At 50.1% G+C, this 22966-nt stretch overlaps 3 protein-coding genes across 7 annotated transcripts in view; 2 read left to right on the top strand and 1 right to left on the bottom strand.

Moving 5' to 3' along the window:
• Positions 1–308: 308 nt before the first annotated feature.
• On the top strand, positions 309–7643 carry LOC102451234 (START domain-containing protein 10-like). Of its 3 annotated transcripts, none has more exons than XM_075940792.1 (7): positions 309–605; positions 2219–2366; positions 2809–2912; positions 3360–3477; positions 3686–3738; positions 4546–4725; positions 7274–7643. In XM_075940792.1, the coding sequence occupies exons 1-7, from the start codon at positions 450–452 to the stop codon at positions 7286–7288; spliced, it is 774 nt and encodes a 257-aa protein (XP_075796907.1). In that variant the 5' UTR covers positions 309–449; the 3' UTR covers positions 7289–7643. The 3 variants fall into 3 exon arrangements, with proteins under 3 accessions (XP_075796907.1, XP_075796906.1, XP_075796905.1); XM_075940790.1 differs by having other exon boundaries at positions 310–605; positions 7266–7643; XM_075940791.1 differs by lacking the exon at positions 7274–7643 and having other exon boundaries at positions 4546–5733.
• PDZD11 (PDZ domain containing 11) lies at positions 7235–22413 on the bottom strand. 2 transcript variants are annotated; one of them, XM_006113670.4, is made up of 7 exons: positions 22274–22413; positions 21207–21306; positions 16352–16435; positions 15137–15193; positions 14725–14823; positions 13694–13754; positions 7235–8815 (listed from the first exon to the last, which is right to left on the bottom strand). In XM_006113670.4, the coding sequence occupies exons 1-7, from the start codon at positions 22360–22362 to the stop codon at positions 8781–8783; spliced, it is 525 nt and encodes a 174-aa protein (XP_006113732.1). In that variant the 5' UTR covers positions 22363–22413; the 3' UTR covers positions 7235–8780. The 2 variants fall into 2 exon arrangements, with proteins under 2 accessions (XP_006113732.1, XP_006113733.1); XM_006113671.3 differs by lacking the exon at positions 22274–22413 and adding an exon at positions 21497–21597.
• KIF4A (kinesin family member 4A) overlaps positions 21652–22966 on the top strand; it is a 54403-nt gene continuing 53088 nt past the window's right edge. The window contains exons 1-2 of one of the 2 annotated variants that reach the window (XM_014568820.3): positions 21652–21791; positions 22381–22521. The gene's annotated coding sequence lies outside the window, so the exon portion shown is untranslated. The remainder of the gene's footprint in view (positions 21792–22380; positions 22522–22966) is intronic. The other variant, XM_075940789.1, reaches the window with a different exon arrangement.

The following is a 22966-nucleotide window of genomic DNA, read 5'->3' as shown; positions in this document are numbered from 1 at the left end:
GTCCTTGTGAAGAGCCAATCGCCACCCGACACTCCATCCTAGCAGCCAATCCGAGCGCCGTCCAGTTTATGCCCACGTGGGGTGCGGCCTGTTCCCGATGGTATGTACTTCCGAACCCGCCATCGGTTTTTAAAATCTCACCAGTCACGAGGCGGCAGGTGGGTGCCGCGCGGGGGCCAGGCCAATCAGGAAAAGCAGCCGCAGGCATCGCAGCCAATCTGCGAGGACAACGGCGCACCTGGCCGAAATCGTGCTCTGATTGGCTGCTGGTTCCACGAGGCGAAGCCAATGAGAAGCGGGGAGAAGCCGGGAGAACCTGGCAGGGGCGGGGTCCAGGTTTCCTGGGCTTGCCGCGGGGTGGGAGCTACTGCGCCAACTGCGTATGTGGCGCGAGGGGGCGGGGCCTTCGCCAGCACCTGTGTGTGTCCGCCCGGCGGGGCCCAGAGCCCATGGAGCCCGTGCAGCTGCCCGACGCCGGCGCCTTCCGGGCCTTCCAGGCGCAGTGTGAGGAGGAGCGCGGCTGGCAGAGCACGTACAGCCGGGAGGGCGTCGGGGTCTGGGTGCAGCCGCCCCCGCTCACCGGCCCCGTCGTGCACAGGGTCAAGGTGAGCCGCAGGGCAGGGCCCGCTGCGGGGGGCACCGCGTGGGGAAGGGCTCGCGGGGGGCGGCTGCGGGGAGGTACAAACGTTGGGGGGAGGGAGTTCGGTGCGGGGGCTGCGGGGAGGGCGCAAATGATGCAGGGAGGGAGCTCGGTGCGGGCGGCTGCGGGAACCCACCCTGGGTTCAAGGGCATGGACTCGGGGATCTTGTCCGTGGACACAGAAACTGGGCACCCAGAGGACTTGCTGGACTCCTGCCCCAGAACGTGCTTCCCTGTGCTGGGATGAGCCATTAACTCTAAAACATGTGGTGGAGCTCTGTTTGTGCTAACTGTCCCCATCTTGGTGTCCCTTTTCCCTGGTGTGCAGTTCACAACATGGCGCTTACCTTTGCCACATGAAACCTCTGTGACCCAGAGAGGCACTTGTCACTACCGTATCTGGGCACCAGAAATTGATCTGTGACTTTCTTAAGAAAGTAGCCAATGAGATGCATTAACTGTTCTTTCTATCCTGGAATCTGCTCTGGTAACTGCCTTCCCTGCAGGAATCTTCTCTGCCCACATGGTGTAGAATAACATAGTGTGGGGCTCTGAAGTTGCACCAGCTCTTGAGAATGCAGCCCGAGTTAGGCTTTCTCTTTAAATCATTGAGTCATAGTGACAAACACCAATGAGCCTGGTAGAGGATGATGGGGTTGGAGCTAGAGGTGAAGCTTCTCTGAACTAGTAACAGGAAGGCCATTCTTTCTGGGATCTCCCAGACCTGCCATCTGGCCTGTGAATTAAGATTAAGATCACAAGTCATTGAGGTGGCCTGCTGCACATCTCCAGATTGTTGTCATCTGTATAGGATTGGACACCTCCACTCTCTACCTGTTTGCTTTCAGCTGGAGATTGGAACAGAGTTGGACACCATGACTTGCTTTCCTCCCTAGAATACTTCCCTTCTCCATTTTTCTGCCACAGCAGGTGTGGTGGTACTTTACCTATGGAAGCCTGTGGCATCTGCTTCTTGTTCATGGTTTTGGTCGCTATGTTGACTGGGATTTGTCTAGCTATGAGAGGGCTTTTAATCACTGATCTGTTTGAACTTGTCTCTGCTGACTGATGCAGGGGCAATAAGTATTTTTACTTTGAAATGGATTCTCTGTCCTTATCTCCATTTTTTTATCTTAGGTGAGTTGCTTCCCTCTCTGTGCATCACTTATCCTCAGATTGGGTTGATATTTGCAAAAGTGTTTTGCGATGCTGAGAGTGGAGGGTTCCAGTGCCTGGTAAGGGGTGAAGCTTGGTAGAAGACAATGGGATTGGAGGTGAAGTTTCGCTGAACCAATAACAGGAAGGCCACTCTTTTCGCTATCTCCCAGACCTGCCCTGTGAATTAAGGTCACGATCACAGGTCATTGAGGTGGCCTGCTGTATATCTCCAGGCTGTTGTCATCTGTGTAGGATTGGACACCTCCACTCTCTGCTGGTTGATACACTTCTCCACGGATGGGAGCTCTTCCCTATACCTGGACCAAGTTGGCTACACTAATTCAGAGGATGACAGGGTTGGGGAGACTGGGGTGCAGCCAACTTTTGTCCTGACTGTAGTCCTGCTCCTCCTGCTTGCAGTGCCGTATTGACATCCAAGAAGTCCCAGCGGAGACAGTATATGATGTGCTACATGATATTGAGTATCGCAGGAAGTGGGACATGAGCGTCATTGACACGCATGACATTGCCCAGCTTGCCACCAATGCTGATGTGGGCTACTATGCCTGTGAGTGTTGGCTGGGGGGGCTGCTTTGGCTGAGTGTGGCAAAAGGTGTGATCAACCCCAAAGAGCTTGAAATCCTGAGTTAAACAAGTGTAGGGCCCATCCAGTTTCCTTTAGTAGGAAGTAGCAAAGACTGAATCCACTCGGTATGCCTCAAATAGACACAGTCTGGTCAGGGGAAGAGCTGGCTTCCCACACACCATTGGACTTTCTAACGGGTGAGGGGAGTTCACTCCCCCAGGCTCTTTTCATCCTTGGACTCTGTTGAGGCTGCTAACAAAAGGGCGAGCTGGGCTTGTAGGAGATGAAGGGAGGCATTGGTGTCAGGATCCAGAGAGATCGCTAACTGCCCACTTACTCCTCAAGTGGGCAAGGTAGAAACTCTCTAGTATGACTGCATTTCTCACTGGGTGAGTTGAAGTGACTTTACTTCCTTCTTGGCTAGGGAAATGTCCAAAGCCCTTAAAGAACAGAGATGTGGTGACACTACGATCCTGGCAGGTTGTGGATAAATATTTCATGATCATCAACTTCTCTGTCAAACACCCGGTGAGTCAGGTGGTGGGGAGGGGGTGGAAAGAGCTCAATTCCATAGCTCCCATGGAAGTTTCAGTAATGCCTGCCTAGATGCCTCCTTCATGAATGACTCCACCTCACAGCTAGTCATAAGCTGGGTGGGTTTGTCTGGGTTACAAGTTAAGGAGGCTATGTTGAGCAGAATGTGCTTCTGGTTTTCATTAAACTGAGCTGCACATGTTTACCTGCCACCGTTTTACTGATACCTTAGTGTACAGGCAAGGCAGCCTGTCCCTGTGTCTTTGGGTGTGCAGGGACCTTTATTATGGTGGGTTATGTACTGTATAATTAACTCCTTACAAATCAGGTACTATCTCTGAGCCTCTAAATTTAGTCCCATTGTCCTTGGTGTATAGCACCAAATGAGAGAATATCACCAGGGAAGGTGACAGGGTCTGAGTGTCTGATTTCACCATACAGCAATATCCTCCCCGAAGGGACCTGGTAAGGGCTGTTTCTATCTTGGCGGGATACTTGGTGCAGTCAACTGGACCAAATAGCTGCACCTTGACTTACCTGGCTCAGGTGGACCCCAAAGGTAAGTCTGGCTCGGCATCACTTGTGGGTGTGCAAGGGGGTGAGGTAAGTTCAGGTTGAAGTGAAAGCTATGAGATCATCTTGCAGCTTGGCAGGTGTACCTTGGGACAGGACCATTGTGTGTAGTCACAGTCTGGCACAAATGCAGCATTTTTCTGCCATGGCTCACTAATGATTCTGTTTCTCCACCTTTCTTTTTTATGCATTAGGGAAGCTGCCAAAGTGGGTTGTGAATAAAGCTTCCCAGTACCTGGCACCAAGGGTGAGTGAAGGAGCTCCTGAGTAGAGGAGTAATAAGGATTACCCATCATTCATAGTTCCTTAAAAAAGGGCTGGCAATAGTGGAGATCATCTAACTTGTCCTTAGACTTTCCAGCCCATCTAACTTCCTGGTACAGGCCTGAGCAAGAGAGAACAGGGCACCCTAGCTATCCCTTGGATTTGCTGCTAGAATGTGCTTCCGTAGTTACTCCAATGACTGACTTCTGATACATCAGAGAGGTGAAAAACCTGTGCACAATGCTTGGTCTTGGGATCCCCAGCTTGTGACCAGTGGGCTCTGCATGAGGTGCAGCATCCTCTGAACTCTAGGAATAGTGAGGAAGATACAGGTCAGGATTGCAGTGCAATAATAGGAAACCTATTTACATGAGGTATATGTGAGACACTGGAGTGTGACATGGGTCAGCATCCTGGGTTCTATCCCCGCCTCTGTCACTGGACCTGACAAAGGTGTAATAGTGACTTTTTGGCTCAGCCTCTATTTCTCCAACTGTAAAATGGGGATAATAGTGGTTTCCCTCATAGAGAAGGCACTGAAGCACATTGAGATCCTTAGATTTATTGAAGATGCTGATTGCTTATCCAAATGAATGGAAACTACTCCTATAAGAAAATGTACAATATTTATCTATCTGTGCATTCAAGTCTGTCCTCTCAACCTGGCTCAGGTAACTGTGCAGCACCCAGCCTTTCCATAACATTAAGTAGATAAGAAAATGCATAGAGTCCAGTAGTGCTCAGATTCTAGTCTATGTCCATTTTCTTGGTTCCCTTTTCCGCTTGTCAGATGCTGAAGAAGATGCTTAAGGCCTGCTTGAAATATCCCTCCTGGAAACAGCAGCATAATGTCAACATGAAGCCCTGGCTGTACCCTGAGCAGAGGAAGCTCCCCAACATGATGCTGTCAGACCTGGCACTCCAGCATGCTGCATCTCTGGAGAACATTGATGAGAGCAGCCTATCAGAGGTGAAGGATGAGAGAGGAGACCACAGTGGCTCTGAGAACTGATGCTGCTTGGCTCTCTTCCAGGAGCAATGCTGCACTAGACCTTTTTTGGATTCTTCCTGACAATTTTTACATTAAGGGGAGGAGGGGGAAATGCGTATTTTATGCTTAAGGTATTTAGTTCTTCCTGGCATGAGCCACGAGACCATGTTTGGGCCTTTAGCACAGAGGGTCTCTTCCCATCAGGATGGGAACAGAAGACAGTGGTTAAATGAGGTGGTTGGAGCACCTGGGTTCTATTGTACTAACAGGTATTTCAGGGTAAATCTCAGGAAATTATCAGTGATATCTGATAGGATATTAATTTCTTCTGCTCAGTGAATCTTTGTCCTGTGACCAAGATCTGTTGCTTCATAGGAAGACAAAGATACCCATAATATACCTGGCCAACTAAGCTGTGCTGCCTCTGGGTTGGAGTTGCTCCCTGAAGTGCTAATGATGCCCCAGTCTGTGAGGTTTTTGTCTGTTTTCAGAGAGCTATTAAGAACAAAACAACATTAAACAGAAACAGCAAGAGTGAGTTTGGGATGATGACCATCCCTACCTTCTGGGGATAAAGGATAAACATATTTGCCTGTTCAAAGTTTGTGTGAATCACCCTGTCAGAGCTGAGGAATTTAACTACAATGCAAGAGGGAGGAGTATGCCCCAGAAAGACCTTAACGACTGACAAAGTGTATTGCTGTGGTAACTTAGGGATGTCACCCTCTTACCGCTAGGTGAACTTAACTCCATTCAATGCAAGCCTGCCTTGCTGTAATAGCTACAGCAGTTGAAGCTGGAAAGGGACAGATACAAATAAGCCTCAGGGGAAGAGGTTGGTTTTGTCATCAAGATGACAAGAAATGGACTTGAAGTAGAACTAGGGCTGTCAAATGATTTAATGTGATTAATCACTTTTTAATCTCATGATCAATCAGAACTTTAAACAATATTGGAATGACATTTATTAAAATAATTTTGCCAGTATCTTTGGTCTGGTATGTTTTGGGGCAGAGCTGTTTCCTTAAGCATTGTTCTTGGGGGCCTGAAGGCTTTTAAGCCAGCAGCAGCTGCTGGCAGCTCTCATCCATCTGTTAAGGGCAGATGCTTCAGAGGTGGTGAACAGAACAGGGCAATTTGAGTGAACCATCCCAGTGTCTAGTCCTACTTTCTAAGCAGTTGGAAATTTAGGGACTATACAAAGCATGATAAGATTGACTGAGTCCTGGAGGCGAAAGGTATACAATTGATGGAGCTAGCACTGCATTTAAGAATCCTGCTCTTAATAAAATGAGCTTAAATGTTGTGAGAAATTCTTGGGGTTGTCTCTGTGGGGTTGTAATTAACTATGTGGAGACAAGTGAGAACCCGTGAGCCTCTGAGCTATGGCCCCAGAATGATACTGATGGTAGCCTTCTGTTAAAAGGCCCTATGCAAATACTTGTCTGTGCTGAGAGCACTGCTAAATCTGCCAGGCCTATTTGCTCACTGCACTCTATTCTGCAATACATGTTAGGTGTTGGCTCTGAGAGGCTGGGTGTGAAACTGTTTACTGAACCCTCTCCGGGGATGTTTGCACACTCAAGCAGTTGAAGCTAGAAGTACAATAATTTTGCAGGCAGGCAGTTGGGATTTGTAGGGTTGGCTTATAACAGGATGGCTGTGTCTACACTGGGCCACTTATTCCGGAAAAGCGGCTGCTTTTCCGGAATAACTTGCCAGCTGTCTACACTGGCCGCTTGCTTTTCCAGAAAAGCAATGACTATCTACTGTAAAATTGTCAGTGTTTTTCCGGAAAAACTATGTTGCTCCCGTTCGGGCAAAAGTCCTTTTCTGGAAAAACTGTTCTGGGAAAGGGCCCGTGTAGACAGCACAGTAGTCTTTTCTGCAAAAAAGCCCCGATCGCGAAAATGACGATCGGGGCTTTTTTCCGGAAAAAGCGCGTCTACATTGGCCATGGATGCTTTTCCGGAAAAGCATCCTGCCAATGTAGACGCGCTTTTTCCGGAAATACTTATAACAGAAAACTATTCCGTTTTAAGCATTTCCGGAAAAGGGTGCCAGTGTAAACGTAGCCAATGTGTTCCTTTTACAAGCCAGTGGAACTATGTCCATGAATGTTCTATAAAGGCAGGTCAGTATAGGAAAGGGCAGGGAGCCTGTACTTGCCTGTCTGCTGTAGAATGCAGCTTTACCCCAGGGCACTATTCCCATTGTCAGCAGCGGGCCTGTAGCAGGGAGACAGCCAGATCAGGTTGAGTTTTGATAGATTACTTGTTCAGTTCCAGTCACAACAACAGTGGGTAATTGTTGAAGTGTCTTTTCAGTGCCTGTAGCTGCAGGCAGCCAGTCTTGTGTGTAATTTTAGCCTCCAAAGCAGACTAATTGAGTTGTGCTCACTGCACTTCCTCCAACTGTGGGATGGATGGGGATAATTAATCAGACCACATTCATTTCCTGGGAAGGAACTAAAACTTACTACAGAAACTGGACTTCAAAAGTAACTTTTTTTTATTAAGACTTGTAGGTGTCTACAAAGTGATAGAACAAATCCCAGTGCAGGAGAGCAGATTTAGCCTCAGATCCTGTTTGGCAAGAGCAAAGAAGCTTTGAGGATTATGACATCACTCCATCGCTGGGATTCCTACCAAGAAATCTGCTCCTGGAAGGAAGTGCACTATTTTCCCACATAAGGCATGTGGGTTCTCTTGACATTCATAAACAGGCAACATCCAGTTAATGCGGTAGCAGGCAAATCACAACCTATGTGGATGGAACAAGAGGGATGCATGTACAACTCTGGGAATCCTACAGGGAAAAGATCTGAGTGGACCTTCAGGTATCTACCACAGCAGCAGTGTAAAATGTTTAACAATAAAAGCAGCCGTGTCACAGGAGGAGTCTAACAGAGTGGTGGTGTGTTTGGTACCTGCATAATTTGGAAAATGTCCCCAGATTTACTTCAAGGGGGTTATTAAATCATGAAGGGATATAAGCATGCTGTATTCCTAAAAATCCAGAAAGACGGCTGTATGGATACCCTAGTTCAGTGAAGTTACCTACTCTTCCCTGGATCCCAGCCAATTGATTATTCTAGAAAGAAGCAGCTTGAGCAGTAGATAAGTGGGAGGATTTCAAGCCATGTTTATGAAAGGGGCTGAACAGCATATTCACCTTTTAGAATAGGGGAAGATGCCTGTGTCAGGCTGCAGCAAGTGACCACCAGTGGGGGAGAATGAATCAATCCATCCCCACCCATAGGATTCTTGTTGTCTCTGCCCAAACACTATTGAGCTGTGAAAAAGATGCAGCACCTACTTTTAAAGGAAACTCCAGGGGATGGTAAGTTGGGCAGGCACAAGCCTTGACAATGGCTGACAGCAGCTTATCTGCCTCATGCCAGCTGCTTCATTAGTGTTGTACAATTTTGAAGTGCAGTGCATGTTGTGTAGGGCAAAAGACATTCAAGACCATGTTGGAAAGAAAAAACCTGCTCTGTGCTTGGGTTACATTCAGCACCCCAGTCCCATCATCTTGTGCTCTAAATCAAACTCTGTGGGCCATGTACATAGACCCTCCCTCTTTGGCCACATGCCTTGTTGAGAAGGGAAAGACTAGGATCCCATAATCTCCTTTAAAAGATGCAATCACATACTGAACAGACACTCCATAGGTATGTGTGGCCAGAGAAGCCACTGTTCATTTCCCAGCATCCACCAAATCCCACTTCTCCATCAACCTCTTCAGCTCAGTGCCTAAGCCAGAAATTAGAGTCAGATCCTTCTCCTACCACAGCTTTGACTCCATGATGCAAAAAGCAGGAAGAGTTTGTGTCCATTATTACAAAGATCAGAGCTGGGATCTTTGAGAGTTGAGGCCTATAGCGTCAGCAGATAGCTTCACCTCTGCCCAAAGCTGAAACTTGAAGGAAAATCTAATTTAGTGTCAAGTCTCCCCAGTTCTGAGGAGAGCAGTCTTCTTGCTGTGATCCAATGAAACTTGGGGCACAGCAACCATTACTAGGGAGGACTTTGTTAGTGAACAGTTCTCTCCTTCTGCCTTTGGTAATCTGGAATGGAAAAGCAGGCATTAGTGAAGCAGAGTAGGACAGAGAATAGGGCTCAGGTGATTCTATTTGAGTACAGGCATTGCTCTATATGGAACAATGTCCTGTCAGTTTTAGAAAGAGGTAGTTGTGTTTAGTGTGCATCTTTAAAAATGAGTAGTTCTGTGGCACCTTAGATTAAGAAATATATTATAGCATGACCTTTCAGGGGGTAAAACCCACTGCATCAGATGAGTACGAGTGGAAAATACAGAATCCATGGTGTGTCTATATAACAGCAAAAGCAGTCACCTGTGAATTGTAGGATCTGTGTTATTGAAGGTAAGTAGGTTGAATGTGTCCTACTCAGAGTTATTGCTGTGAAAATGCCAATATCAAAGGTTGACCTTGCTGGCACCTGATGGCATCTCACATTAGAACAAGGCTCAGCAACCTTTTCAAACTGAAGAGCTAAACTACAGGCAGTCCCCGGGTTACGTACAAGATAGGGACTGTAGGTTTGTTCTTAAGTTGAATCTGTATGTAAGTTGGAACTGGCGTCAGCCGCTGCTGAAACTGATCAGTTTCAACCACGGCTGAATCTGGATGCCAGTTCTGACTTACATACAGATTCAACTTAAGAAACCCAGGCATCCCCAAGTCAGCTGCTGCTGAAACTGATCAGCGGCTGATTCCAGGAAGCCCGGGGCACAGCAACTCTGCCTCAGGCTTCCTGTGGTCAGCCGCTGGTCAGTTTCAGCAGCAGCTGACTTGGGGACGCCTGGGGCAGAGCAGCTGGGGTGCTGCTGGGTTGCTCCAGTAGCACAGCTCCTTGGCACTACTGGAGCAACCCAGCAGCACCCCAGCTGCTCTGCCCCAGGGGTCCTGATTCAGCCGCTCCTGAAACTGACCAGCAGCGGCTGAATCAGGATGCCTGGGACAGAGCAGCTGGGGTGCTGCCGAGTTGGTCCGGAGCGGCGCTGCAGGACCAACCCGGCAGCCCCCAGCTGCTCTACCCCAGGGGTAGGCAAGAAAAGCCTGGTCAGCTGGGGGGGGGGGGGGGAGGCGCACTAGCTGCACCCCCCAGCAGACCAGGGAGACAGGGGTGGAGGGACGGCTGCTGGTCAGACCAGGGAGACAGGGAGCAAAGCCACGGAGCACGCCTGCAGTGGGACAGCCCAAGCGCGCCCGGGCTGTCCTGCTGCGGGCGTGCTCCAAGGCTTTGCTCCCCGTCTCCCTGCAGACCAGCTCTCCCTGCTCCTGTCCTCGTGGTCTGCTGGGGGGCTTTGCTCCTGTCCCCCTTGTTTTCTGCTGGGGGGGTCCAGAGGCTTTGCTGGACCCCCTCCCCAGCAGACCAGGGAGACCGGGAGAAGCTTTTCTCGCCCCGGAGGACACGGGTGGCGACCTGCCGCCCGTGAGCTCCGGGGCGAGAAAAGCCCCGTTCGTAAGCGCGGATCCGACATAAGCGCGGATCCGACATAAGCGCGGATCCGACAGGGGACTGCCTGTACATCAAAATTGAGAATAAGTGGTCAACAAAAAGCTGTACATGAATGCCCATTTGCATGACTGAAAATTATTAATTGACTTTCATTTATGCTATTATACTCAGACTTTATTTAATAGAACTTCTGCTGCTGCATCTTTTTGCACCTTTTTTTTTTAAAGTTTACATCATAACTGGTCAAATCCAGCTTCATGCATGCATTCAGATTGTCTTCTGTCAATCTTATGGCAGGGGCTGGGGGTGTGAGGGGTGCAGGAGTGTTATGACACTGCAGCCAGATGGGGTGGGCCCCAATTGGGAACTTGTTGGCCAGGTTACTTTTTAAATAAAGTAAAATATGTTCAACAGAAAAGGTTTCAACACTGTATTTATGGCAGGATTGAGAAGCCTTTTTTGGGGTCACGGGCCACTGACCCACAGTAAAATCAGTCAGGGACCACACACGTGAGAAGCAAAAAGACAGCCCCTCCAAAAACCTCAACTCACTGCTGTGGCCCCCAATTGAGACAACTCACTCCCCTGGTGCTACAACCTAATGGTGGGGGAGGAGCCAGAGAGGACTGAGGTTCAAGACCTCAGGCCAGATTATTAGGGTTGCCAGATGGTTTCAACAAAAATACTGGACACACTTGACATTACATCACAATCTACATTACATTTTGAGAGACAGAGCTGCCCATGAGTGGGATAGACATGTGGGTGGGAGATAGGGTGCAAGAGCAGGCTGGGATTAGGGTGTCTGGTGGGGGGGAGGAGCAGGAGGAAGGGAGGGTCCAGGAGCAGGCTGGGGGTAGGGTGTCTGGGAGGGGCCAGGAGCAGGGTCTTGGCAGGGGGAGAGGGAGGGAGACCAGGGGTGCAGGGCTTCAGCAGAGAGGGTGAGTGAGGGGGCTGGGAGTGCGGGGTCTCTGCCTGGGGGCAAAGGGGACCACTTGCTTTTGCACCACTTCCAGGCACAGTGTCCTGCTGCTGCCATGTGCCAGATACTGGCCAATAGTAGCAGTGGGAAAAGCCTGCAGGAAGCACATCCCTGCACTACTATTCCCTCAGCTGGGGGAGGGTGAGGGGAAGCAACAGTGTGCAGAGCCATTTCTTCCCTTCCAGCTGGATCTGATTGGACCCTCTGGGCTTTGTCTCCACCCCTTCCCCTGCAGGAAGCCAGCACTGTGCTCCAATTCTGCAGGGGGCCACAAGGCTGGAGTGCTAGTGTGGGCTCTGTGCTGCCAGGGGAGCAACAGGCGGGGCTGAACTCGAACTGCAGAACAGCCACATGTGGCTTAAGGATGTAAAGGACTCGTGGACTAGTCACTTCCCACCATTGCTGTCTATCAGAAAGAGGCTGGGGGGGGGGGGGGGGTGAGGAAGGGGTATTTCAAAGCTGCAGCGCTACTTGAAACCTGGCGCTAGACCCTGGGCTCCATGCTACCCTGCTGCTCTGAAACACGGCGAGGAGCCTGACACCGGGCTTCCCACAACATTTCAAAGAGGCAGCGCCGGTGGAGCCCAGGATCAGCACAGGTGGTGCTGCTGCTTTGAAATGCCGCAGGTAGCCCAGTGTCAGGCTCCTCGCAGCGTTTCAAAACGGCAGCACTGCATGGAGCCCGGGATCAGCTGGGGACTCCTAGGGCTGTTGCTACACTTCAAAGGCAGAGTCATCCTATCAAAATACATCAACTATTTGATTAGTCAGTCAATACCTACCATCTGTAATGTGGCTCCCTACTGAGCCATATTTGGCTCACGAGTCATAGGTTGCCAACCGCTAGAATCACAGAGCTGGAAGAGACCTCAGGAGATCATCAAGTCCTGCCCCCTGCCCAAGGCAGGACCAATCCCAACTAAATCAACCCAGCCAGGGCTTTGTCAAGCTGAGACTTAAAAACCTCTAGGGATGGAAATTCCACCACCTCCCTAGGTAACCCATTCCAGTACTTCACCACCCTCCTAGTGAGTTTTTCCTAATATCCAATCTAGATCTCTCCCACTGTAACTTGAGACCATTGCTCCTTGTTCTGCCATCCGTCACTACTGTTAATAGCCTTTCTCCATCCTCTTTGGAAAGTTGAAGGCTGCTGTCAAATCCCCCCTCACTCTTCTCTTCTGCAGACTAAACAAACCCAGATTCCTCAGTCTCTCCTATAGGTCATGCACTCCAGCCCCCTAATAATTTTGGTTGCCCTCTGCTGGACCATCTCCAATGCATCCACATCCTTTCCATAGTGGGGAGCCCAGAACTGGACACAATATTCTAGATGTGGCCTTACCAGAGCCGAATAAAGGGGAATAATCACTTCGCTGGATCTGCTGGCAATGCTCCTCCTAATGCACCCCATTAAGCTATTAGCCTTCTTGGCTACAAGGGCACACTGTTAACTCATATCCTGCTTCTCATCCACTAAAATCCCCAGGTCCTTTTCTGCAGAACTGCTACTCAGCCATTCTGTCCCCAGCCTGTAACAATGCTTGGGATTCTTCCATCCCAAGTGCAGGACTCTACACGTGTCCTTGTTGAACCTCATCAGATTTCTTTTGTCCCAGTCCTCTAATCTATCCAGGTCACTCTGGACCCTATCCCTGCCCTCCAGCGTATCTACCTCTCCCCCTAGCTTAGTGTCATCTGTGATCTTGCTGAGGGTGTAATCCTTCTCCTCATCCAGGTCATTATAAAGATGTTCAACAAAACCAGTCCAAGAACAGATCCTTGGGGCACTCCGCTAGAAACCGACCGCCAATTTGACATCGAGCCATTGATTACTACCCGTTGGGTAGAGGATGTGCAGTTATATGAGCCCCTGATGTTGTGGCTCATGTGGTTAGGTCATCTGATGGTGTTGCCTATGTAGATATGCCAATTGAGTAGGCAACAGGTTTGCTGCAGGGATAGGTTTCTGAATAAGTTTATCTGGGGTGTGATGTGTGGCTGCTGGTAAGTATTTGCTTAAGGTTGGGATAGTATTTGATATCACTCACTGTTGTATTTGATTTTAGTGTAAAATCTTGAGACATCAAATCAGCATTTGTTTCTGTTTTAGGTTGGACATTAGGAAAAACTTTGTAATTGTCAGGGTGGTTAAACACTGGAATAAATTGCCTACAGAGGTTGTGGAATCTCCATCACCAGAGATATTTAAGAGCATGTTAGACAGACATCTGTCAGGGATGATTAGACCATGCTTGGTCCTGCCATGAGGGCAGGGGACTGGACTTGATGATCTCTCTAGGTCCCTTCCAGTTTTAGTATTCTATGAGTTGTTACTGACTCCATCTTTGACTCTAAATTTTTAGTATTTGTTTAGCTAGAATCAGCACAGCCTCTGAAGCCTAATGCTTTGCACCCTAGCAGATCAGGATTCCAGAAGCAGCTTAGTTATGGGAGAAGGCTTTAAACAGGCACTTACTGTAGGGGAAGTAACGTACTCGCATGATAATCTCACGGGCAGTCTTCAGGATCTCCACAGCCTGGAAGCCAGCAACAAAGTCACTAAATTAGGAGATTGGGCTGGCAGAGATTAATTCCAAATAGGGATGTAAAACTTGTTTACTAATGTACCCGCTAAAAAAAAACCTCCAGTGATTATACATGCCAAGGGCCCTGCAGCATAGAGCTCAAACTTTATACTACAGAACCTGCAGTGAAGCCACCTCCCCAGGAGCACGGCTGCTGCCAGCCCTGCTCCTGGCTCCCCAGCCTCTGCCAGCCCTGCTTCTGGGAATCCACTGTGTAACCTGCAGTGGGAGGGCCAGGCCAGGGCACGGCACTATGGACAGGGGCTGCTCCAGCAGGCTCCATGGGACTGGAGAAGCCCCCTGCCTGAAGCTGCTCCAGCTCTTACTGGTTAACCTTTTACATCCCTAATTCTAAGTCTGTCCATTGCCACTCCTCAAACCTACCTGGAGATTCCAATCCCAGCACAGAGACAGCAGCAGCATCAGTAAAAGTTAAGTGCAATGCTTTAGCACGTAATCAACTCCTGTGAGTCAAGCCTAATACATAATACGCCAAGGAAGGTATACTAGGCTTCTCCCCTACCCATCCTATATCAGGCTTGTGATTACCAATTCTGTACTCTTCCCCATTTAGGGTTGCTCACTTCTTTAAATCAAGAGTGAGCTCCTCCTGAGGCATCTTCAAGTAAACAAGGATCATTCTCCTATTTTACGGTGGGGGAGATGGCAACTGTCCACAGGCACACACAGTCAGGAGGAACAGAAGTGGGAACAGAGGTTTTGGAGCACACCTAGTGGACAAAGCTGTAAATGCCACACCACAGGTGAGTTCAGGGTGGGGTAATGTGAAGGGGCAGCAGCAGCTCTCCTCGCTGCATGTATCTCCTCCCTTGCTTCCTTTAATCTCCCTGCTCTCTGCATCTCAAATTGATACATGCAGCATATGCCCTCTCCCCACAGTAGTAGCAAGGGGAGCTCTCACCTTGCTGTGCTCAATGTCCTGGAAATCTACATCATTAACTGCCAGGACCTGGTCTCCCTCCTGCAGCCCTGCTCTGTGTGCATCAGAGTCAGGGATCACCTGAGAATGGAAGAGAAGAGATGGCAAAGCCTGTCAAACCAACATCTCAGACTATGTAGTGCCACTATCCCACAGTTCCCTCCTACAGGTAGGTCAAGTCAGACCCCCCCTATAGCTCCACAATACAACTCAGTCTCTATTTCCCCCTTGGTTGTGTCCAACTCTGCTCCCCTCAAACAGCAGGAGGGGAATTTGAGTCAGAGCCCAGGTGCATTAGAGCTACAGGAGTGAGGAGTTCAGTGTCAGAATTATAGCTGTCTTATCTAAAAAACACTAGACAGAGCTAGACAAAGTGGCACAGGAACTAACGCACCTTGGAGATGAAGATCCCCAACTGGGAGGCCTTTCCTCCTCGAATATTGAAGCCCAACTGTGAGAAGAAAATAGGGTTAATAGTTAAGTGGAATGTGAACTACTTCCAGCTACTTGGACTTCTGCTCCAGTGTCTGCAGGGGGAGGCCTGGCAGTTGTTACCATGGGGTCAGATGACACCCAAAAGCATTTAGGGTTACTCCTAGTATCTCTGACAACCTTCATACCACGCTGTGAAGCAGCAGTCCCATTTTGCAGCTGCAGAATGAAGGCAGAAGTTAGAAGCCCAATTCAGAATTTAGGCTCCAGTTGCTTCTCAGTCCCATGCTTCAGCCACACAATATCCATTGGTTGAGGGGGTGTCAGCCATCACCCTTCTGACTAGCTGAAACAAAATACAGGACTATGTAGCACTTTAAAGACTAACAAGATGGTTTATTAGATGATGAGCTTTCGTGGGCCAGAAGTGGGTCTGGCCCACGAAAGCTCATCTAATAAACCATCTTGTTAGTCTTTAAAGTGCTACATAGTCCTGTATTTTGTTTCAGCTACACCAGACTAACACGGCTACATTTCTATCACTATCCTTCTGACTAGGGCAGCAATGATTTCCTTTCACTCCCATCAGTCAGAAGCACCCAAGAACAGGCCAGCAGCGCTCACGCCATGACCTCCAATTTCTACAAGCAGTTTGTTTATTATTATCTAGGAAACATTCTAACAGGTGATAAAAGTAGAAGAGGGAGTCATTCTCGTAGCAGAAACTCCATTCCCCTCCAAACTGTCATCTTTGGCATGTGCAGAAGGATGTTATCCTTCTCAGAAAATGGTGTGGGGTTACCTCTAACACATCTGCTTGGACTGGTCTCCAACTAGCATTGTTCACCTCCCAATGGAAAGAGATTGTAATTGTTGCAGGAGAAGGGAGTGGAGAGATTAACCTGAACTGATCCTTCACTACCAGCAGATTTCCTAAGAAGCGGTAGATGAAGGCAATATTTGTGTTTGACCCATCCCACCCCTCCCTTCAGGAGCAGAATAAGGCTATGCGACAGTTACACTGTGGAGCATTGTGTTTCTTGGAGCCCTGGAATGACACAATCCTGCTACAGTAGAACAAAAACACCCTAAAGCAGCAGACTGCACATATTGATGTCAAGCCCCGTCCAGCAGTCGGCCATAGAAAAGTCTAGTGCCATGCCCTGAGAGTTCTCACCTGAGCCCCTGGAGGCTTCTTCAGTACTATGGTGCGAGGCAGAAACTGGGTCAACTCATTATTGTAGTCAGGGTGGTAAATTCTCTGCAAAATGCAACAGTCACTGTAAGAAACCTGAAAGCAGTAGGAAAAACAATCCCCCGAAGGAGCTTTCTGCACACCAGGTAAGTCCTGAACTGCTTTCCTGTAGAATTCTTATTTTGATTGTGACATGTCTGGTAAGTAAAAATGGTGAGGTTGCTGGCCAGCAGGAATTCCTCATGTGTGACACCACTTGCTTATATACAACTATAGGACATTCATCTTGAGGCCAGCTTACATGCAGCATTGTTATATTACCATGTGATCTTATAACAAATACCATCACCCTTTCCTTTCTCCTTCAAACATAATCATTTGCTTGTTATCCTAACTTGTAGTGTTATTTAAGCTTTCAGGGAAAGGTCTGTGTCTGCATGTTTTTGTACAGCACCCAGCACAATGGAGACTTGACCCTAACGAAGTGTGGTGGTGCTACCATATTATAATTAATGTGACAGCCTTATTCCATCTGGGATAAGCAAGGATCTCTAGTATTGGAAGCTGGCTGCGAGGAGAGGGTAGTGCCAGCCAGAACCTGGGCTTGTATCGCATGTTAAATCACTATTTTCGTTATTAAAGGACGCACTGAATCAGGCAGGGAAAGGGCGGAGTGTCAAACCATGATTCTTCAGGGGTTTGACGGGACACTAAGCCAATAATTTTTACAAGGGGCCACTTCACAAATTTCTCAAGTGGCCCTGGACTGCACAGGAAGGGGCAGGGCCAGGAGACACTTTTGCTCCCCTGCCCACAGACCCTGATTGGCCTGGGGTGTGGCAGTGTGTGAAGTTTCCCTCCCTCCCCAGAATGCATGGCTTGGTCTTGATTGGCCTGGGGGCAGGGGAGTAGCAGGGCAGCTGTAGGTTGGATCCTGCCTATGGAGGCCCGCCCTAAGCATACCACATCTTCTCAGCCAGTTCTTTAAAAAAGGTACCATCCTGTTCCCCAAAATTAAGCTTTTTGGTCCACTCAAGAAACAAAGACCCAGTTGTCTAGCTCAGAGGGCTAGGGCCAAAAATGTTGTAGCCTCAGCATCCCCTTTAATAGGCACAACAGTATGTAGCTGGACATGGCACAATTAGTGTAGATTGGGGTGGGCAATATTAGGCCAGATCTGGCCCACCAAGCATTTCTCTCCAGCCTGCCCAGCTTATTAGCAGAGCATGCACACTTACAGTCGGCAGTGTGTGTTCAGATGACGCTCCCCCCACCTTACTCCATCCTGCAACCAGGCAGAGGAGAGTCCTGAAGTCAGGGTACTGGGGTAGGGGGCCACCTTATCTCTGCAAAGCAGGGCTTGGGAAGAGGGAGACACACAATGGAGCTACTCCAATCTGAAGCATACTTGTAAGTGACTCAGAGGAGTGCCTGTCTTACAAGGCAGTGCATCATTTCTAAGATTTCAGCGCTCATGCTTGGTCTCTCTTCTCACACCCACGCCCCATCTCTGTAGAGTTGGAGACACAATAGAACAGGACAGCTTTCTCTGTCTTAGAGGCAGCAAGTGGCAGCACATACACTCTGTGTAACTGTCGCACATACCCAGTCTCTTCCATGCAGTCACTGTCACTATGCCAGACACACTCTCCCAGTCTGTGCCACACACACTCAACCTGTGTCACAAAGTCTGTCTCACACTCTCTCTCTGTAGTCCCCAACTCCACCCCCTCTGCCCAAGGCCTCACCCTGTCAGAGGATCCTGGAACTGGCCTGTGACCACATACCAAAATTCATGAAGTGCCCCCCTGTGATAACTACTGTCCACCCCTGCTGTAGATCAAGGCAGTCTAGATGGGGAGGCAGGGGACAGGGAAAGAAAGAGAGCTGGGAAGACAGTAGGGCTAGGTCTCCACAGCTTCCCGCAAAAGCCTATGCAAATGAAGCACAGATTAGCATATTGCCACACTTCATTTGCATAATTAGGAGCCATTTTGCACAAAACGGCTCCTAATTATGCAAATGAAGTGTGGCAATATGCTAATCCACACTTCATTTGCATAGGCTTTTGCGGAAGAGGGAAGCAGTGGAGATGTAGCCTAGGACAGTGGTCTCCAACCTTTTTATGCCCAAGATCACTTTTTAAATGTCAGAACAAGCCAAGATCTACTGCCCCTTCCTTGAAGCCCTGCCCTCTCTGTTCTCCTCCTCTCCATCATTTGCTATTCCCAGCCCTTATACACTCTCAGGGTACGGCTACACTGCCGCTTCCCCCCCCCCCCCCCCCCGATTCTTCTGTAGGAAGAGGTTTTCCCAACATTTGGTCTGTCTAGACTGGACCAAATGTCAGAAAAAAACCCTTCTTTTGAAAGCTCCCTTATTCTTCGTTGAATGCGCAATACAGCAGTTACCAAAAGAGCATGTTTGTTCTTCCGCTAAAAAGAAGCAGAACAAACACGTCCCTGGATGCAGAAGAGTTTTTCTGGGATACCTCTGGAATCCCGGAAAAACTCCTGCAGTCTAGCTGTACCCTTGCTGGGTTGTGACAGGATGTGTGGGCTCTGGGGTGGGAATGAGGGATTTGGGTGTGAGAAGGAGTGAGAGGTACAAGCTCTGGGAGGGAATCTGGATGCAGGAGGAGGTAGAGAAGAGGATGCTGGCTCAGGGAGGGGGCTCCAGGCTTGGGAGTGTTGGGGGTACTGAGCAAGGAGGGTAAAGGAGTTTGGGTTGGGATACATGAGGGGTTCAGGACAGGAAGGTTGGGAGTATAATGGGCTCAGGACACAGATTTGCAGTGTGTGGATGGTGCAGAAGTGTTGTGGCAGAAGATTGAGGATGTGCGGGTGCAGGAGTTTGGGGATGTGAGAGGCTCAGGAAAGGGGGTTCCAGTGTATGGAAGGCTCAGATCTAGGGTCGGGGGGGGGGGGGGGGGGGAAGGGAAAGGGCGGAAGGTTTGTTGGCCAGGCTTCATTTTTAAATAAAATTTTATGTCGAACACAAAAAGTTTCAGCATTGTCTTTATTTATGAGAAGGGCAGAGAACCTGTTTTGAATCAGGGGTCATTGACCCACAGAAAACTCAGTTGGGGCCACACAAGTGAGATGCAAAAAAAATAACTCCTCCAAACACCTCCCCCCCCACCCCAAAGCCTCACTAATGTGGCCCCAACTGTGCTGGTGGGAGCAGGGGACATGGTACTGGGGAAGGGTGCTAGTGAGTGCTGGGACAGGGTGCCGGGGGGGAGAGGACAGGGTGCCAGTGGGAGCAGGGGACAGGGTGTTGGTGGGGCAGGGAACGGAGTCCCCAGCATGCACCTCCTCCCGGGACTCCTACCCAGTCCTCCCCCAACAGAGGAGGAAAGCCACAACGCACGCCTCCTCCCAGGACTCCTTCCCTCCCTCTCCCCTTTCCCCCCCGCAGAAGGGGGAAGCTCCCATGCGCACTTCCTCTGGGGACTCCTCACCCCTCCACAGAGAAGGGAAGCTCCAGTGCACGCCTCCTCTGGGGACTCCTACCCCCTCCCCCACGCAGTAAGTCCCCGACACGCTGCAGACCTGGGTTGTGGTACCACACCAGCTGCTTGGGGGAGGGGGAACAGCCAGCGCACTTCCTGAAACTCCGGAAGTGGCGCGCAGCTGCCGGATTTCCTTTCACCCTGCAGGAAGCTAGCACTACCTCCATTGTTGCTGGAGGTAGGTAGTGGGGCTTCTTAGAGGTGAGGGGAAATGGGGGGGCCCCCGAACGCCTCGCAATCAACTGGTTGAGCCCTCCCGATCGATGGGTTGGCGACCACGGGCCTAGGACATGCATTTTCTTTTTCCATCTAGAACACTCTTGCACAACAACACTTTGAAACATTTGCCTCTTAATTGGCCTAGTAGCTATGGGTGGACAGATTCTTTGCATTAGTCAAGGAGAGTAGGTGTGGTGGCCCCAAGCAAGGCAGAGGGATGCCATTCTTACTTAAGGAATACTCATATGTTAAAGCAAATCAACCCAAATAAGACCCACCCGCTTCAAAAATAGGAATTCCATGGTAGTAATGAAGGACTGCACCACTGTTTTAAAATAGCGGGGAAAAGGACAGCAGGAACCCTCATGGGGGAAGGGCGCAAATTTCAAAAGATTACTTGGAGAGTTAAAATGTGTGAGAAATTATGCCTGAGATAATGAGCATAAAGAAACTTTAATTTATTTACGTTTTGTGCATCTTGCTATTTGAATAGAGAAATTACCTTAGGTAGTTCTCCTGAACTAGCTCCATATTGTGAATGCTACAAAAAGCTTTAAAACAAGACATGACTTTCACTAAATATTTTATTTCATTGATCCTAGCAATATTATGTTTTGGCTTGCAAGGTAAATGATCGTTAACATTTTCAGATTTATTAGAGGTTTTGCTCTTATTTAGACCCTAATTATGCAACCTTTGTTTTTAAACAGAGTTCCATTAAAACTTGAATTACATGCTCCTTGGGCGGGGCACTGGTGATCCAGTGGGGTTGGTGTAAAACGAATTAATAATTTAATGAAAAGAGTTAAGATCCTTGACCCGAAAAAGGTTATAGCCAGTTCTAATAGCTATTTTCTATCCCATCTTCATTTCAATCTACCAACCTGACACAGGCTAGCTTAGTTCATTTTAAGAGACTCACTGGCACCATCTACCGTTGTGAAGGGAAGGGATTTCTGAAGAACGCCCCATGCCAAGGCAGCGCGCCTGGACCCGAGCTCTCAGAGTCCCAGTTCGAGGCCAGCAGAAATAACGCATGATGTAATGAGTTTCCCCATGGTCCAGCACCCCGCTTTTCAGAGCGCCGGGAGACAAAGCACTGACCTCGTGGGGGGGGATCCAGGCCGGCGGGTTCTCATAGGGCGGTAGGAAGACGACGGGATAATCGTCATAAGGGATCCTGCTGTCCATCGCGAGAGCGGCTCTGCAGGGAGAAAGCGAGGCGTCCCGTAAGCACCTGGGCTACTGAGCCCCGCGGCCCGTCCAGCTGCGGCGGGACAACAGCGGGCTGCCCCCGCGCAGAGAGGGCCCGGGCCCGGGCCGCCGCTCCTATGCGCCGGAAGGCCCCGTGACTGGAGCTCTGCCAGAGGGAGCCCAGTCCGACACCCCCTCACCGTCCGGCTTCCTCGAGCCAAGCCCACAGCGCGATCATGTGACCGACACCGATCACGTGACAGCGCTCGTCGCGCACGCCCCCTAGTTACGTGCAGGGGATACGTCTCCCGCGTACGCGGTGACGTACCATGCGTTGCCCCCTGCCATTGGCGGGCGGGTTGGTTTGAATGTTGGCGGTCGGAGACAAGGATAAGTGGTGGCCTAAGGCAGCGGTTACCTTCCGCACGAGCTACCCTGCTGCTTCGGGGCGCCGGGCCTGCGGCCCTTGTTCGTCGCGACTGGGCCTCCGCGCAGGCAAGTATCTTCGCCCCCCCCCCCCCCTCCGGGCTCCGCGGCCCGGCCCCTTCTCCGCTCCCGCTCAGGCCGCCGGAGCGGGACCCGCGCTCCCCAGTGAGCTGGCTGGGCTGCCCCGTGGCATCGCCGTGACCCGCTGCGTGTGGGGCAGGGCCTCCCGCTCCAGGCTCGGCCGTGACCCCCGCCGGCCCCCGAGAAACGGGCGTAGCTAGCAGCGCCCGTGCCCCGCTGTGGCTGAGCCCCGCCCGCAATGGCAGGTGAGGAGCGAGATCCCCGCGGCCCGCTCCAACCGGCGGAGCCATCTCTGCTGCCAGGCCCCTTCCATCACCGCGCCCCCCTCGCCATCTCCGCCCGCCCTTGTTCCCCGCGACGCGGCTTGAGGCGGAGGCCGAGTGGAGCCCGATCCCGGCGCTAGCGCCGCCGCACTCAGCCCACGCCTGTCTCCGTTGGCTTCCTTCCGGGGGCCGTGTTGTGAGTCTCACCGAGCCTTCTCCATGGCCCGGTTGTCCCGGTTCCTCCCGTGAGCAGGTCCCTGGGGCAGGCAGTGCCTTGCGTGCGGATGGTACGGCATGATGATGCTCTCTTACAGAAGGGGCTCGGTTACTATGGTGACTGGACACGGAACGGGTACGAACAACTGAGGTTCAAGGAAGTGACGGTTGTGCAGCACGTCAGTATCACTTGGGGAACAGGGAAGCTGAAAGCTGCTTCTGTTTCTTCGGAACCTCAGGTGACACACACCCTGCTAAGGATGTTAAGTAGAGAGTAAATGACTAATCGAGTGCTCAATACGATCTGTATGGAGTACATGATTAGTTGATAAGAGGCCACTGAGGCTCCTGGTTTTCTCTTCTCCCTCCCCCCCTCCTCAACCCATTACTGCCTCTGATATTGAGGCAGCGGGGGAGGGAGACAGATCACAAACACTGAGCACAGCCATCAGGGTGGGCATTGTGGGATACTGGTGGAAGCCAGTTTATTTGGCAAAACAAACATCAGAACCCACACCGGCTCTTTGTCAACAATAAAGGAAAGGGAAAAGACAAAAGTCTTCCAGGATAGAAGGGTGTGTTGTTGTTGCCAAAATTGAGTCCACCCGGCTGGACAAAAGTGTAAACAATCTCATTGTTTTGTTTCCAAAAGGCAGTTTTTGCTCATGTAGACAAGATCTGATT

This window comes from Pelodiscus sinensis, chromosome 13 (assembly GCF_049634645.1).
Source record: "Pelodiscus sinensis isolate JC-2024 chromosome 13, ASM4963464v1, whole genome shotgun sequence".
NCBI lineage: Eukaryota > Metazoa > Chordata > Testudines > Trionychidae > Pelodiscus > Pelodiscus sinensis.
Note: the sequence above shows the minus strand (reverse complement) of the source record. Positions and strands in the feature narration are given on the sequence as shown.